The sequence below is a fragment of the Telmatherina bonti genome (assembly GCF_933228915.1).
Source record: "Telmatherina bonti genome assembly, chromosome: 2".
Classification (NCBI taxonomy): domain Eukaryota; kingdom Metazoa; phylum Chordata; class Actinopteri; order Atheriniformes; family Telmatherinidae; genus Telmatherina; species Telmatherina bonti.
The window spans coordinates 36,517,946-36,536,412 of NC_136620.1; the positions used below are offsets into that span (position 1 = coordinate 36,517,946).

Consider the following 18,467-nt stretch of genomic DNA (forward strand, 5'->3'; position numbering starts at 1 on the left):
TCTTCAGCTGTCTCATCTTAGTCTGACACACTCTCTCTCACACACACACACACAGCATTATGTTGCCTCCTATATTCCTCAGACTCCCTACTCTGCCTCAAACATTTTTGTTTAACCAACCATTTAACCTTAATTAACTAAACAACAAACGGCCATTTCTTTCAATTTATCATTGGTCTCGCTCTCTCTCTCTCTCATACACTTTCTCTCCCTCTCTTTCTCTCTCTAATACATTTTCTCTCTCTCTCTAACTTGTATTCAACACCATCCATACCTTTTCAACTCAATGAAATAAATTGAAACATGCTGATATGTTTGCACATCTATTAGTTCCCCTTGTTTGTCAATCAAACACTTCCTTTTTAAATCTATGATGACAAATTTGAAAACTGTGACAACTTGGATCACATTTAAACAAGTCTGTGCTTGTCTTCACAAGAATACTACATCAGATACTCTGTTGTGACTTTTCCAACAACTTGAATTAATCTGTTCCACTGATTTAAATTGACATATATACATGACTGATGAGGGTAATAACATAAATTGTGGACTATGTGCACTTACTGAGCTCTGAGATGCTGCCTACACAGGTAGCGAGCAGGGACTGTTCCAGCGTCCTCAGCTCCAGCTGGGCATATGCATCCTCCCTGCTGTCCACAGACGTCTGCTGGTTTTCTGTGTAAGGACTGAAATGGGGCGGTAGAGACAACACACCTATGGACAAAACAAACAAACAAAAAAAAAGACATTTTAGTTTGAATTCAGTACATCTTTGAGCCTTCTGAGAAGAAGAAAAAAAAAAAATCTCAATTTCTTTTTCAACCATCCAGCCAAACACCACCAAGAAATGACAAACATTAGCTGATGGCATTTACTCAGTGTTTTTGTAATCCTTATGAACATGTAAACCACTGCCGAGGACATTAAACACACAAAGGAATGCCGGCTTCGTTCAACATATTCAGGAAAATAAACAGAGCATGCAGTGACATGAGGCTAACACAGACAAAACAAATGCAAACTGTGTCACACACACACACACACACACACACACACACACACACACACTGCAGTCAGTTGGAAAACACTTCAGTGTTACTGGAAATACTTAATATTAGGAGAGTAGCACAAATACATCACATAACACAGGTGCTTTATGTCTGCTCTCTAAGATAAGCGCAGATAACAGGAATCTGAGGAATTATTAGTGGAAGGTTGTCAGAGGGAAGAGATGAAGATGAAGGTTTGGTATGGGTATAATATTCAAGATGTCAAGGAAACAAACAAACTAGCATAACGAGACCCAATCGAGGACAACTGTGGTATTTCCGCTTTGAAATGAACCTCTGGAGACCCGGCGGTCCTGCTCAGTTATCTGACAAACATGTCATGTTCTTAGATTTCAGAAACATTTTTAAGAAATTACACCTTAAAAAACAAACACTGTTGAACATATGTGTTGTAATTTAAGAACATACCTCTAATTTTTCAGAGAAAGGACGATATGCCTTTTTGACATTTGCAGGCAAACGCAGCAGTTTCTTACATAACCAAAGATGACATCCTGTCCTTTCAATGCTGTAATTGCTGTTTTCCCACTAAAATAGATAAAAGTAGCATGTTGTTGCAAGAACACAGCGTACTTTTATTTCTGCATTTTAGTATCTCTTTCTGGCGGTTGGCTCAGACCTTCCTTATCATCTTTGTCTGGTACATGTGTGTAAGAACCTGGGTGTTTTTAAGATATCGCTCATCAAACTGCTCTGAAAGTGAACAGAGAACTACCAGGTCTTTAAAGTCAGAGCTGTGTCTTCTGCCAGGGAACGGGAAATGAGTGGGGGGAAATGGAAAGAAGAAAGATGATCAGTGCCAGTTTGTGATTTATTTGAACCGCCTCAGGAGGAGAGTAGCATCTTACAAAGCAGGGAGGGGCATGACATTCCCATGTGCCTCTGGCAAGTAGCGGCACCGGTGGCAGACATTAGAGAAGAAAAGGTGCTGCATGTAAAACAAAAAAAGTAAATATAGCTGACTAAATTGAAAATGGTTAGACCCATAAGATAACTAATAAATCTTTTCCTGAGTTATGGTGTTGCCTTTACATTCTGTAATTCATTTAGTTTTTCATTTAAGATACATCTAAGTGCTTAATGTACATAAAGTAAACTATTTCATACAGCACCAGAGCATGAAACGAAAATCATCACGCCTTGACCATTTTTTCCAGATGGATCTGGGGTATAAATAGTGGACAACTTTAGACACAATTTATATCCGATGTCTTGTGCCTGCTCATGCAACTTTTGCAGGTTTGAAGCTGATCAACAGAAGTGGAAAAAAGGAGGTTAACAAATATATTTCCAAGGAAACAACTAACAATGTGCAGTTCATCAAAGAAGAAAAACACACAGATGATGCTAAAAGGATAAATGGAGGCAAAAAGTAGGAAGATTGTGTTTTTCATTTTAAGGAAAAGTACATAACTTTTAGTCCTTAAAACCAACCAAACCTAAAGCTTCTGATCTGTTTTGATGACACACTTGCATCCATTAAGCACTTTTCTGGTGCCATATTTGTCCTGCATCATCCCAAACCTGCCCCATTTCTTTTTTCTTTTCTTCCAGCCATGTTACAGCTGAGTTTTGCGTTACAGCTTTGCATCATATACCATCATATACCTGTAACTCACGCCGTCCATTTTCAACACAAACCATGTGTGATTAGCCAAAGAAATAAAGTAGGAAGTGAGGGAAAGAAAGTGGCAGGGCAAGAGATAAGAGGAGTCATCATCAGACTGACTTTTACTGGCTGGTGAGAGCTCAGAGAACACGGAGGATGCAGGATCAGCTTTTGTTAGAGGGCAGCAAAAATCTGCCAAAGTTCAGCCATGTTGGGTTAATGTCCAAAGCCTTTGTATCATGCATGCAGTGGAAGTTTTCACAGCCTAATTTAGAACTCGTATATGAACAAAAACATAAATGATAGAAAGAAACTTGAAGTAATCTCGTGATATGATCATTTATTGCATTTGCTGAAAGTCATGACGGGTTGAATTGTCTGTGATATAAATTCTATGAGGACTGAATAACTCAACTGAGTGGAACGAAGGGAAAGAACATGTTGATTTCCTAACAAAGATAAACAAAGTCACTTCATTCTTGAGTCATTTTTTGAAAATGAAAACCATATTGATAGTTAAAAATGTGTTTACTCTGGCAGAGCGTGGTTGCTAAATAGAGTGCAGTGTCATACAAAAAGTGACATTTCATCTCTTTTTCTCCCTCTCTCTCTCTCTCGTACTTTCTCTGCACCATCAGACTTGTATGATATGTGCTGACTCCCTGTTCCGACACAATGGAAATGGCTGCCTCTAGCAGAGCACTGCTGCCACAAAGAACTTGCACATAGCAAAAACAAAGCACACACCAGCTTCAACCTATCCTGTTCACTCACAAGCTGAAGCAATGTGTTGATGAAGTATGCGCTCTGATGTGTCTCTTCAGCTATTTTTGTAATTACGCGGGTCTTTCTTTTTACAGGGTGTCAATCATTTAACATGAACCCTTGCGAACCCTTTCCCAGCCCTTCATAGATAACATGAATGATTTTATAAACATGACTTTATGCTGAACAAATGTCCCACAATCCTTCAGTGTATAGCCACCACTACTTTTTATGACCACCATAGTGGCCATTCCTTGTCAGACGATGTGATCTGCAAGCCGAAGAGAAACAGCTTGATTCCAGCTCCTAATCCTGCCTCTTGTCTCATCATTGTGATTGTTAAGAAATAAATGCAGCCTTTGATGAAGTAAACCATGTGTGATATGCAAAGAAAGCAACTACGGCATAACGCTAGTCTTCAAACTCTACCATGGTGCATGAAATATATTAAACTGCCCAAATTAGAAACTTTGAAGCTCCCAAAGGACTAATTAATCTGATGTAATGCACTGGTGTGAAACAGACTGCATTCAGCTGCTGAAGAGAAACTTTCCTTTTGCTTCATGCATTGAACACAAACCAAATAAAAATTGTTTATGAAGAAAAAGGCAGTAAAAATTCGCCTATTTGTAGAATACTGAAAACAGACTTTGCTGGTATTAACGCAGTTTCAATCAATTCTCTTTAATTCTTTCAAATGTGGCAAATGTTCACACAGCTCTCAGTATTTCCCACAGTCCCACCCCTTTGCTTGCCTTACCGCTGAACCCCAGCCTGCGTCATTTGGGCCCAAAGTTGGCCCGCAAGCCAACCAGGGCTTGTCCCTACCACCACTAATATCATGAGCACCGGCAGTGAGAGTGCATGTTTTCTCCTCTGGCGCTCGGAGAGGCTGGGAGTAAGACGAAGAGGAGGAGGTGAGGGAGTGAGGGGCGTAAAACTTAATAGGAGTACAAATGAGTCATGCAAAAAGCAGATACAACGGAGGCAGAAGAGGGGGAATATTTGAGGCTGGAGAGTAAAAGGCGGGGTGGAAGACAAGTGACATGAGGGATTCATTCTTTTGTGGCTATTATGGTTCCATTTCTGAGGCTGACCCTGCACATGTCATGTGGGAATCTCAGCTACAAATCACAGCTGAAACTTACCGCGGAGCCTGTGGCAGTTCCCAGCCCATCCAAACCATCTCCCATCCTATTAGAGCTCCTCCAAACTCAGCCAAACTATCACTCAGTGATGTTTGACATTCTGTCTCTTCTCTTTTATTATATTTAAAGTTTTCAAAAGTCCCTAGGTGGGCAGTCCTTCTTCATGAGCCATTTAATATGAACAATGCTGCTGTTAGCTAGTGTTCTTTGAGTAAGTAATCTAAATGTGAACAGCAATCAGCCTTTAAATCAAGCCAAAGCAAAATACCCTTCAGACTATAAGAGTGCATTCCCATCAGGGTAGTCCGCTAGACTCAGTTCGGTTGGGGGCTCGGCTCAGTTGTAAGGGGGTGTATCCATGCAGACTGAGATCACAATCCACATTCTCAACAACAGTGGTGCTTGTCTAGTATTTAGCAAAAGAGAAGATAAGACCCACATGAAGAAGAAAACTCCGTTGTGACTTAATCATGGAGACGAAACTATGGCTGTTTTGAGTTTTTTATTTTGTCTTATGTAAGTATACTGCAGGAATAAACTGTAACTATTGACCCAGTATGAACAACAGATGAAACAGAAGATATACTATGTATTTACCCAAGATGCAAAGCTACACTAAATGCAGGAAGTAATTTTTTAGTCGTCCACTTCCTATATTTGGTCCACTAGAAACTGACTGAGACCTGCATTTGTTAGCGGACCGAGTCCGCTTCTTTGATCCGAATCAGAATTCGTTTGGCACGTTTACATTTCCCTAAACGAAGCGGACTTTCCGAGCAAACGGACTTGGATTCTGATCAAAAGGCTGATGTGAATGTGCTCTAAGAGTCACAGCTACTGTCTCCCACATGCTCCAGCTTTCCTTCTTTTCTGTTTTTGTGTTATCTCCAGTTATCTTCCAATGGCACCGTTTGCATAACTGGATTCATGTTTGCATTTTTAAGACAGTGTGTATTGTTAGATAAGATGTGCAGACTTTGGAGGACAATGTTTCTTTAGGTATTCGGGTTGTATCTCCAATAACAGACCAGCAAATCACAGCTTTAAATTCTCAGTTTAACAGATTCCCAGCAGTGTTTGGTGTGTTCATTTGCCATAAATTATTACCATTTAAACTTCTTCTTTTTCTGATTTGCCAGTTATGTCCAAAGTTTTCAGTTCGCCTTTTTATTCCCACCGTTCCAGCTGCATTCTTGGGCCATACTTTGTCTGTGTTTGCCAGTTTGTTTTGTCTACTGCAGACAGTGGTTGGAAAACAAAGTGGCACAGTGAGCGTAGCTCTTGCCGGATGCTCTCAGTTAAGACAGGAGTTTGGGTGTGTGTGCACACAAACTCACATACAAGTGAACACCTGTCTTTCCTCCTTTAACAGTCTCTTCATTCATTATGGGGTGGATGGAACAGAGTTGAGGAAAGGGGGCTTCAAAGTGACTTCCCCTGCCCAAAAAGAGCTCTGATTCTGCTCCAGAAGACTGCAGGCATGTCTCTCTGCACACAATAGTACAGTGTTTTAGGGGACTGTCATTGGGTGTGTATCGCACCCACAGCCTCCCTATCCCTTTCTTTCTACTAGTGAGACTTTCACACAACAAAAGAAACAAACACACACACACACACACACACACACACACACACACACACACACACGCTTCATTTTTCTTCAGTGGAATTCATGCACCAGATGTGATCCTTCACTCAGAGGCCTGACCTCTTGTTTTCCACATGTACAGCCTCCAAAACACCTGTTTTTCACACATCCCCACATTCTTCTCTCTGATTTTACATTATGTGCCACACACACATCTTTTGTTAGAGCAGGAGACTACTAGTAAAGCTGATGATGGAGCACGAACGTATTGTGCATGTCTCTGGAGAGCCCAAGGCCACAGGGTTTCAGTGCAAGGTTAAAAATATCTGCATGCTCTAGCTCACCCTCCTCATGATCTTTATCTAAACAGATTTTTTTAGTAGGACAAAGGGACATTTAGAGACTTATGATGAAGTATTAGTACTTAGGTTAAAAATACTCATTCATTTGAGACTTGTTAGCATAAAAGTGTGTCTTTCAAAATACAAACTACCTCCAAGGAGTGCAGACAGAGAGGCATTCATAAGTAAAAGCTGCTCATACTTTAAATCTCATGTTTGACTTAAGTGTCCATTCACAGGAATATTTGTGTTCAGATCAGTGTGTTCCTGATTTAAAAGGCATCAAAAGTTACTGATCCCCTTTAAGCACAATCACAGACTCCACTCTTGCACACACGCCTGTCAGAAGCTGATAAATCACAGGCCGTGATAGACAAGCAAAGTGGGGTCTGGTCAGCGTCATCATGACACCTCTGGTGACCCCGGCTGCGAGGAGTCAGAGGTGGCGCTCAGCTGGGGCTAAAAGAGGAAGTAACCTTATCAGCTGGGTGAAATGGGGCATCCCCAAGTCACTGAATCAGAACACCCACACACATCATTCATCACTGAGGACAATACAGCTGAGATGCAAAGAAAAAGTTTTCACACGGGGTGAAACTCCATCTATCACGTGTTGGTTGCAAGTGATTTTATCTGGATCTGACTGTTTATAAGAGACAGTATCGATACGTTTACTGGATGGTACAGCTGAGAGCAAAGATCTAAATCTAAAACATGAATATGTGACCTTAAAGTAAAACTTTGCGTAGCTCCACTGTCATTGTGTCTACCAACAGTAAATGTCACAGAAGCGCGTGCTGGCATAACAATTTGTTATGACTGCATTGTTTGTTCTGTACATGCATTAAGATACACTGAGCCTTTACTACAAATATAATGTCACAAATATTCCCTGTTTATAGAAAATCCAGCAACATGAGTGAAAAATGTACCATGTAAACCTGTCCTGAGTACGTATGAGGTGCTCGATGTGGAGAACACAGACAATTTTAAGTAGCTCCAACAGAGCAAGGATATGACTGTAGGGCTATAAATGTGGTCTGCAATAACATACCTACCCACTACCCTCAGACAAACACACTCAGATTAGGAGCTGTAAGATTCAGGGGGCCAGATTTGGGTTTCCCACAGCCCAGAAAAATATCACCATAAGCTCTCCACATCTAGCCCTAATCCCAAACATGACTTCAGCTTTCTCTGCTTATCCGCTCTCTTTCTCTCTCTAATCATGTTTTGTGTTTTACATTCCAGGCTAACTACGGTGCCTGTGGCTATCTAGTCTCATTCAAGAATCCCTGTTTCCATATGTGCTGCCACTTCACGTCGTGCGGAGCAGAGAGACAATATAGCTCTGTCACTGAGCTTTATAGTTCAATGGCTTATTGTAGTTCTGTGGCTGGAAATGCTCTATAATGTAAGTGGAGGCTGGTTTTGTTCTAATGACACAGGATGATGGTTATTACACACACACACACACACACACACACACACACACACTGCAATAACATATCCACATAAACATGCAACCTCAGATCTGCCCTCTCATAATGAACTCCACTTTTACTAGCGATGATGTCACCATCCCAAACACTGCCAGCAGAAGAAAGTATGGCAAACACAAAACGGACTCACGTGATTTTAGAGAGCAATTCTCATGACTGGAGCTCTGATAAGTACCGATCCACGTTAAGGACAGGAACAGATTGGGAGTTGGCTGCTTTGGTTGCAACAACAAACCTACTAACCTCCCTTAAAGAACAAACTAGCCTCTGTTTAGCTCGTAACAAATAACAGCACAGGGCAGCAGGCTGGGCGGAGGGAGGAAGGTGCGGATGTGTATTTATATGTGTGTGTTTGTTCACATTAATTGCTCTCTTGCTGTCTGTGTGATCAGCTCGTATTCCCTCGGCTGGAACGCAGGAGCGAGAACAGAGAGCCAGTCAGCCAAGATGGCAGACAACATGACCATTGAGCAAAAGTTTGAGGCTGAACTCTAAAATGACTCCGTTCACAGCGACACACACTGACACAAACACACAACGAGAAAGGTAAACCACAGCAGGGTGCTCGTCCTTTTCCTCAGGACAAAACAACCAAGCAAACAGTGAATCTGAAGTTTTAATATGTGCCATGATGGACGTTAGAAAGCATACAGGCTGGCTCTGAGTGACAAATTCCTCTTCATTCATTACAGAAGTTCACATCATGGACTTTCCCAACATCTCTCCTCTGTTTTTATCCGTTTTCTGAAAGACTTCCACATCAATAACATCTCACAGTTTTTAATAGCAACACAATAACTTGGCGCTGATCAGCCTCCTTAAATAAACATTAAAACTGAAATAACGTCAGCATTAAACACCTCGGTCTGATGTCAGATTGTTTAATTATCGCTCCAACCGCTGACAAGCTAACATCTATAAAAAGCTCTTCACAGATTACTGGGATTCACAGATTACTTCCTGGAACAACTTTCTAATCCATCCTGCTTCTTCTGCCTCAGTTGTTCTTTCACACACTTTAGTCTTAATGACACAGTGTTATGCAATGCTCTTCCCATTAGAGCAGTGTCCTACAGCCAGTTATTTCCAACTAGATTTTTATTTTATGTTAAAGCATTTTTTAAAAATAAACAAACAATAATAATAATAATGAGTTATTCTGTTTAGTTGGTGTATATGTATATAGATGTGAACAAATGGTGAGACCAGATGAGACAGACAAAATCAAGTTACAAAGAAAAAATGAAGAATGAAAGAAAAATACAAGAAAAAAGTAAGTTAATGAGTTATTATCTATGTACGGACAGCGTGCCAAAATTCCCTTTTATAAAACACTTCACTTCTGTTTTTTTTTTTTTTTGTATGTGTGTATGTATGCACGTGTTTTATGTGTGTTTGTCTGATGACAATATTGATGACATCAGTTAGATGAGGAGGAAGAGAGATATTTTCTCTGAAAGCTCAGAGACATGAACTCACAGTCACAAATCCAAGCTTTTCTGCTCATGGTAGGAAGAAAAGGAAAAGAAAGAGAGACAATCTGTTTTTGCATGGTTCTCACAGTCCAACTGGTGGTTTGACAGAAGGACTAAAAAGTCTGATGTTTCAAAGGACTGGATCCAACTTCCCCCCTTGTAAATCTAAAGCAGCTTTCTGCTGATTAACATTCCGGGTTGGGCCGGATAGAGCGCAAAATTAAGGAGAACAGTGAGTCAAAGTGGAGGGAGAAAAATAAGGGTGGCGCTGGATGGATTATGATTAGGATTAATGATCAACTCACACTTTCTACCAATCTCCTTTGACTTTTTATGAACCTTTGCTTGTTAAAATTAACCTCTTGATTCAGTTTTACAGAAAATACACAGAATAAATGTTAGTATGCGTCAGTTGCATCATTATTCAGTAAATGATTTGACGTGTGCATCGGTACCGTAGAGGTTTGCAGTGAAGAGCAACTGAAGCTGATGGCTGAGAATGTATGGAGCAGCACAAAAAGAAACTTCCCAAACAAAGTCCAGCTGCTTAAATGAATTTATTTCCTTTCCATTTCTGTCTACAGCCTGTAAGTGATGAAAACCTGCACAGTCAGCTCCATCCAAAATGGAAACTATGTTGTCTCTAAGAGACAGAAAACTATTTGTAGAGCAGTGTTGCATTAACCTTCCTGCTTCCATCACATTCCAATTAAACCTGCATTAAGAAGGAATAACCTGAACAATTATTCAGTCCCATTATAACCACCAGAGAGTAAGACAAATAGAAAGGATCAGCATGCATTATTGCAACTCAGTATCACTTCGCAGCAGCAATGAATGTAGCAGAGCTTTTTTTTTTATTCTCTTTTTTAAAAGGTGTGCAGTACTTTGTGAGCTGAATAAGATGGGCTGTTCCACTTACATCTGTCTGACTTTACGGCTGCGGAAGCCATTGTTGACAACGACTGTCTTCTCTGCGGAAGACTAAAGAAAAGTTCGATAAGCATAATGGACATAAAACTGAATGTTAAAAGCAGACAGAGCACTTCATGCAATTAGTCAAGAAATCAATGTCACTGATGGAACATGAGCAAAAGCCACACACTAGAAATAAATCAATGGACCACCCAGCCTCAGACACAGAATGTCATTCTGATCAGTTCTGTGGGTGCCGCCTGGCCACACGTGTCAGAAAACACTGCTTTAATGCTAATCGCTGAGCCCTGACGTGTCATCAGAAGCACAAATCATGTGGCCGTGTGTCATTCTTAAACACGACAGCAGGACAACACATCATCGCTCTAAATACTCCAACAGCATGCGTGACCTGGGTGTGTTAGAGACCTGAAGGGTGTGTCAAGAGGTCCACCTCTTTAGCAGGAGGCTGTAAAATACCTTTAACTACACCAGTCACCTTATTCAAGTGGCTGTAGGGCCCATCTGACACCCACAAGGGTTTACAGCTCACCCCTGACCCTTACGCCCCCCCCACAAACACTGAACACAGATGGAGTACCATATCTCAAAAGAATTCTGCTAAAAAGGACCATCCTCTTATGCAATTATGGCATCTCTTGACCCCAAAGCAGCACTTAAGCACACAAAGCCGCACATTCAGGCAACCCTCCTCTGCAGCTATGAGCTGACAAGTTCTCATGTGGGGGTCAGCACATAAAACATTAAACTGAGTCTTATTGTGTCTACATTGTTGCTACCTCAATGACAAAAGTGCTAAATGCAGGGGGTGGATGTTTGGATTTGGTTTAAACAGCTGCAGATAAAATGAAGGGAGTAGAATTTACTAAGATAAAAACAAGTTTAGTTTTTGTTGTTTTTTTGTTTAATATTTTTTTTCACTTTTTATTTTCATTGTCTCAAAAGTACTTTTTGTGTAAATCTGCTCAAAAATTAACACAAATAATGAGTGTTGCACCACGTAACGCACAAATACTCAACACATACTCATCATTCTGTCATTTTCTCCAAATCGCACATCTATGAGTCAGATTGTGTTTTCTTGCATGCCACATCAGTCCTAGATTCTAGAAATGCGATGAAGTGGGTCTTTGCTTATTCCTGTTAAACTAACTGATTTCAGATTTCCTCCAAATTTTTCTCAAAAACTGCACATCTTATCCCGATCCTCCCATTAATAAGTCCAGGACTTTTCTCACACCTGAACGCAGACGTCATCACCGGTTTAATTAACACAAACCGAAGTGCGTCGTAGCTCTCGTATAAACAGTATGCATCCTTGGTGTCGGGACTGTATGCTGCTTTCTCTCCACAAGGGGCACCTCCTCACACATTCCACAGCGACAAGCGCAGCAGCAACACAAATAAAGTTACAGGAGGTGAGAATGTGTGTACATGTACACAAGGGCCAGTGTTTGTTGCTGCTGGTTGTGTGTTCCCAGCTGCTGCCTTTGCAGGTGCTGTGTCTGAGACAAGCTTGACTCAGTGTGTGTCATTTAAATACTTTATAAGCTAATTTCAGCAGCACCTGACGGGTACAATTTCTGATGACGATTTTAATGCGTCTGTCCAGGATTGCTCCACTGTGTGTGCATGTTGGTGCATTATAAAGGCCATAAGAGGCTTCTGTTCCACAGGTCTCCGCGGACCACCCACTGAAGCTCTCTTCTAAGAGAACAACAGATGGAAAAAAAAAGAAGGAACAGGACCGCAGGCATGTGAGATATCACCTCACCAGAGAGAAACTGAAGCATTTCTCAAACTCTGCCTACTTTCATTCCATCGCTTTCACTTCACATGAAAACCAGAAAACTTTAAACAAGACAGAGCATTTTAAAAAGAGCAAACAAAGTAAATACCAATTTTACCTTTGAGTGCATGGTGTGTGTATATGTGTATGTGTGTGTATGTGTGAGTTCTATTCTATTCTATTCATTTAGCAGACGCTCTTAATGCATTTCTTCCGGAACAGAGCAGAAAACCCGTTCACTTCAACTTTCACATTCCCTCTAACCAAAGCCGCAATGGTGAAATAACATTTAACCATTTCTAATACACAAACACTGAAACTCACACTCCGCCACACACACACACACACACACACACACACACATTTAGGACTGGCTGCACTGTAAATTATCAAGTCCTTTTCAGAAATTAATAAAACCTTGTACGACAGGAAACAAATGATAAATCATTATGAATGACACACAGGAACCGACTGTTGCTACGCCAACAAAATGGTGATGGAAAGACTTTGTCGTACAGTAAACCCACTCAGAGTTGTTGTACGTGCTGAGTGCCAGACTCCAACCACCGTGGCATTGTTAGTAAATCATGACTAGTGAGAGGTGCTAGCCACATCCTGACCACACACACTAAAACACACAAAACCCCTCTACCCTTACCAGAGAGACCAGACTACCCAGCAGCCAGAGACGCTTCAGAAGAGGGGGAGTGTGTGTAGGTGTGTGAGCGTTTTACAGGAATGTTTGTGTAACACTATTGGGAGTGAGGGCTATTCTTGTGCACACACTGACACAGTTCCTACACAAACAAACAGCGACAAATCTGTTTTCATTTTTCTTCTCCCACTGCAGAGCCTGTCTGGGTGTGATGATGACAGCCAAGCGTGTGTGCGTGCCTGGCCCGTCTTCATCAGCTACTACCTCCTGCTTTATCTTGTCTGGCAAGTCTTAAAATCAGTAAAATCTCTATTCTGTATCACTTTTTTTTTTTTTTTTTTTAAATTTTCACTCCAGCTCTTCTTTTACTTCCTGTCTCGTTCCAAACCAAACAACAACCCTGGTTTGCCCGCTCGGGAAGCCCCATAACCACAACTGAAGAGACAGACATGAGGAGAGGCTCAAGAGACGTTTCATTCAACTGCTTGCCAAGTGTTCAGGGTTGGGGTTTGGACTACCCAAAGTAAGAGGATATACACATACACAGTTTCCCTACTCTTGACAACTACTCTCCAATTTCAGCCCCTGAAGTCTCCGAAGGGCTTTAACAAACAACAGGGTGATAATTAGCTTCGTTTTACCTTTAGAGAGAAACATGGGAAGAAAATACACACGAGCGATGATGGGAACAAGCTGGGGATATAATGGGAAGAAAAGTAATTCTGCAATAAGACAGTGATGGTGTGTCAAGAGGGAAATAGAATTTGAAGAAATCATTTGCTTCCCTGCTGAAAGCCAGCGTGAAGCCACTAACTCTAATCCTGACAACTTGATACCTAGCCAGAGATTAGGGCACATATTTAAAATCAAGCCTGGAAATAACATTGCCTTTCCCAGCCGTCGTCTCTGAGCGAACGGTTCCCAGGAGCCTGGCTGCAACAGCAGGTCTGCACAGGAAGTCTCTGGCTGATCTTTGTCCAGCTGGGACCAGGCAAGGCAGATGGAGAGAGACTGTTGAAACAGTCACAAAGTAGCAGGAAAATAAGGAATAATATTCTGAGGTAGAAGGGAGAGGAGTCTGTGTTTGTTCCTGTTTTATTTTTATAACTAAGAGGCACTAAAGTCACATTACTGATCTGCAACAAAACAATGCAAAAGAAGAGAAATAAAGTGTTGGACAGTTGTTTGCAGAAATGCACCAGTCAAGGCATGTCCTTGACCTCACCATGCGAGTCTGCTAACTGCTGATCTCACCGCTTTCTAGCTGCAAATACAAGTTGGTCAAAGGGAAATTATGGTCTTCAGAGCAGCAGTACCCAAGAGCCAAGAATCACAAAGCAGGTTCATCTCTTCCTCTGACTTTTTTTCCCTCTGTGCTTCTCTCATGCCTTTCCCATGCTTCCTCTTTCTGCTGCACTGAACACATTAGTCCTAAAAGAACAACAAAAACAGACTTTTTGCATTTTAAATGTGAAACATCTCTTTTTTCCTTGGAAAATTATTAGCTAAACCACATTATAAAACAGTATAAATGTGTTTAAAGTAAGGCCTCATACAGGTCTATCAGTCATTTACTCACAAACACATTAACAGAGTATTGTATGACTGCTTTCTTTGTAGTGCCCCTGCAGGATGCGATAATGACATTTCAAGAGTCCTGTGCGTAAGACAGGGAGCAGCTGATGTATGTGTAGCAACGAGCAAAGTAGGAATGGAGAGGGAGGAAAAGGAGAGAGATAGGCTTCTAAGGAGGTTTCCACAAAGTCAAGACCTGACTCGGCTAAACTTTGTTTTTCCCAGCATACAGCTGGAAATGTTAGCGATTCATTCGACATGATGGATGCACATAATATCTGTTTCCTTTCTGCTTTTCTCCATTTTCTCTCAGAAATCCACAAAGTTAGCAAGTACCAGGAAAAATAACTGCAAGCTGATTGCCACTTATCTGTGTGTGTCTCTTTCTGAAGTGTTTCATTTCATTTTATGTGTCTTTTTGTTATCTTTGTCTACTCAGGCAGCAGGATAGAGCCACAATGTTATCAGAGTAACACTGAAACATCTCCTCCCTGGGTCAGCATGCTTCTCAGTCAGCTGCCGATGATCCGATGCTTCCCACACATCAGATTATTGCCTGTACTTTGGATTCTGTCTGCAAAGCTCATCTCAAAACAAAACTGTGAAGTACAAGGAAATAAGAGTTTTGTTGAAATGTTTGTATAAAACCACATGGATGAGTACAAGCTGTTCCACACTTTGACTGAGTGTAAACTGACTGGCTGCTTGTGTGCTGCATGCTTTATGATGCACTGCTCAGATTGACCCCCCTCCCTGTTGAAAACTGGACGTTTAACACATCTGCCTCTTTCTTTGCACTTAACTGGAATGCTCAAAGGATTCTTACAACAGGACACTTCACTGCTGAAGAGATTTCCAACCAAAAGCTGGCAACTAGTTACTGACAAAGCATTTTATTGTTTGTGCATTTTCTCCACCTCAACAACTTCCTACTTCTTGACCTCTGTCCCGGCTGGCTCTTCCATTATATTTTTAACTACCGTCAAGCTGCCTTTGAGCGTTCTTTTACAACAGCTTTTAAAACAGAAGCACCACTAGGCCAGGGTACTGACACGTAGACACATGACTGTACAGTATATGGACTCAAACATAATGTGAAGCACATGGAAATAATGCAAATGCTTGTTAAACAGAACCAAAAAGGAGGAATGTTTGTTCCCAAAAGCACGTGTAGGGTGAAGAAATGTATGTCTACCAAATACAATAAACCTGTAGGGTTACGCTAAGTCTGGTTTAGTAAACTGATGAACATGATGGCACAGTGGCTCTGTTTTAGACTTCTAAAGAGGCGAAGAGGTGAGAACATTCAAGGGTGCTTTGTGGCAAAAATCCAGATATCATCTGAAAAAGTGAAGGAGATTTTAGAAACAATAAGAGAGATAGAGTTACCCTACAGTGAGCAGCCAATAGGTAGACTAAACGCCTGGTGGGGCAGACTAGCATGTGAATATAGCTGCAGACCAGGGCTGGGCAATGTGGACAAATAATCATATCCCAATATAGCTCCTTTTTATCCCCATAACCATATATATACATAACAATATAAAAATTTCTTGTGTAATTTTGTGTCAATCATCCGTTATTTATCAGATGTGCTTGGCAACGGCAGCAGTTATCTCCTTCTGTGACAAAGTGGGTGAGACTGTAATTGTTCACCACTTGTCCCTAACATTTACCTTTCTCATATTTGTCCCTTTAACTTTATTCTGTTATTTCTGTTGCCAGGTAACCATGCTGCACTTACTATCCCAGGTTGTTAGTGTTTGCATTGTGTTGCATTTTTCATTGTGTTACCATTTAACATTATTCTTTGTTTAACTCCACCTTGCAGGATAGGTGCTGGGGAATGGCCAACCCAGCACTTCCTCATTGCAGGTGTGAGGGACTTCTTAGATTAGTTGATTGGGAGAAACCAAGAGGAGGATTTCCTCTTCTGTAGTTTCTTTAAGTGTGGGCTTATTTGAAATAATGTATTAGAACTGGTATTCCTTTTGTGTATTTTTGTTTAGGAATTTGTTTGTTTATTAATGTTGGTGTAGAATAAGGTTGCTGGGGATGGTGAAATGGGGAAATGGTTTAAGCTAAATCAGGTGTGTGTCTAATGGGGTATATAAGTAATCAGTTTTGGGAGCTCGCGAGGAGAGAGAGTGAGGAAAAGGGAGCGAAACTGGTGACTGATTTCCCCCCCAATCTTTGAAACGGTACGATGGACAACTTGTGGAAAATAAAATGTTCATCTTCAAGGAAATACCAGCACTGCTGATTCTGTCTATGTCTAATCTTCTTCAACCTTGGACACACTACCTCACACCTTCCATCTGGGGGAACTACAGCTGTATGGCGTTTAACGGATAAATGTCTGTTGCAGCATTTAGGTCTGGTGTTTATCATGAGTGCTTTCACCACAGTCTGATGCTGATTTTGTGGCTTTTATTCTGTATTCTTTATCCTGATTCCTGCGCAGGTGATAAAATTAGTTAGTTGTGTCAGAATCCATTGTTGGGACAGTGAGCTCGTCTGTTGTTGGTCTTTTTATAACCAAACCGCATCCATGCGACAGAAATTTCTCCTCTTTTATGAACAAGCTCATCAGTTTGGGTTGGCTGGTCATCTTTTAGTGAATTATCCTGCTCTGAAACACGTCTTCCTCCATGTTTATTTATATACTGCAGCGTGCCGTGAAGCGCATCTTGACATAAAATACTGCAGTAAAGCACCTTATTGTGGCGTAAACGATAGAGCCTCATATGAAATGATAGACATTTTCTATCGTCCACACGATCTATATCATCATATCACCCAGCCCTGCTGCAGACCAGATCAACATACAGAGCACACTCATCAGCTCAAGTAGGGGAAAAACTAAAGTCACGCATCTCCTGGGTATCAGCATCCTCTTCCCTTATATGAGTAAAATTAAAATGAAGAAAAGGTTCCATCTCTCTGAGCATCACTGCACAAAGCATCCTTTCACTGGTGTGAAATTCCACCACACACCACACTATTCCCTCCTCTATCCTCTCCCTCAAACCATTTAAAGCTCAATAGACAGATTATATCAGTCCTGGAGAGGAAACTTGGCGACTGCTGCTGGGGTGTATTATGTCCAGCACTGTCTGTGACCCCCTAGTGACACACAGATGGCCAACGCAGCACAGATAGCCAGAGAGAGCACAGCTGACACAGAGAGAGACAGAACAGATGTGACTGAATAGACAGAAGCCACTAATTCACAGAACACATTCCAACACAAACTAACTTGGACGCAGGACAGACATAACCCAAATTAGCTGGATCAGAACCAAAGAGACATATGCACATGCAGACAGAAATGCTCAAAAAAAAAAGCTTTGGGTCAGATCCTTCTTATCGACGGGGTCATACACACAGGCATGCACATCTGCATGATGATTACATGGAATAAAAAGTCTCTAAAGTACGATGGAAAGACGGGACAGTCCAACCCGATGATGGCTGTTCCAACTCCTGTCCCAAACATTCATGTTAAGTACACTTCACTGTCAGGTTTGCATCAGGGACTCCTAAAGTGCCTCCATTTTGTTAAACGCATTTTGTTATCAAGCCTTTCTAAAAGTACTGTGTTTCTTGTTTGTTTTTGGTTCCCTCTGGCAGCTCAAATGTTTATTTTAGCTCCAGGAAGGAGTCCACATGTGGTGGACATGCAGTGCAGATACCATGGACAGAAAGCAACGAAAGATTGGCAGAGTGTGTCCTGTCTTGACTGAGTCTGTTTTCCTGTGCCCACATGTGTTCTCCAAATGGCCGTCTAAATGTGCTCCTTCCCTCCACTAACCACAAGGGAATTCCAGGAAGCCTTACTCTACATGGTTTTGCTCTAAATATGCTGTGTGAGCCGCTGTGGTGCGTTTAATCACCACATCCTTTTATGGATGACCCTGACCCGACAGGTGATGGTTTTAGGAGATGGCACTGCTTGCAGATGGAAAAGTACACTTCTGAGGAATACAGTTGCAATATACACAAAAGGTG

The 18,467-nt window shown here is 41.4% G+C and overlaps 1 protein-coding gene across 1 annotated transcript in view; it reads right to left on the reverse strand.

Moving 5' to 3' along the window:
• The window catches only part of LOC306761574 (ankyrin repeat and BTB/POZ domain-containing protein 2-like), a 44,491-nt gene that overhangs the window by 17,062 nt on the left and 8,962 nt on the right, over positions 1-18,467 (reverse strand). The window contains exon 2 of the mRNA XM_079247797.1: positions 568-717. Coding sequence (XP_079103923.1) covers positions 568-717 — 150 coding nt within the window. The remainder of the gene's footprint in view (positions 1-567; positions 718-18,467) is intronic.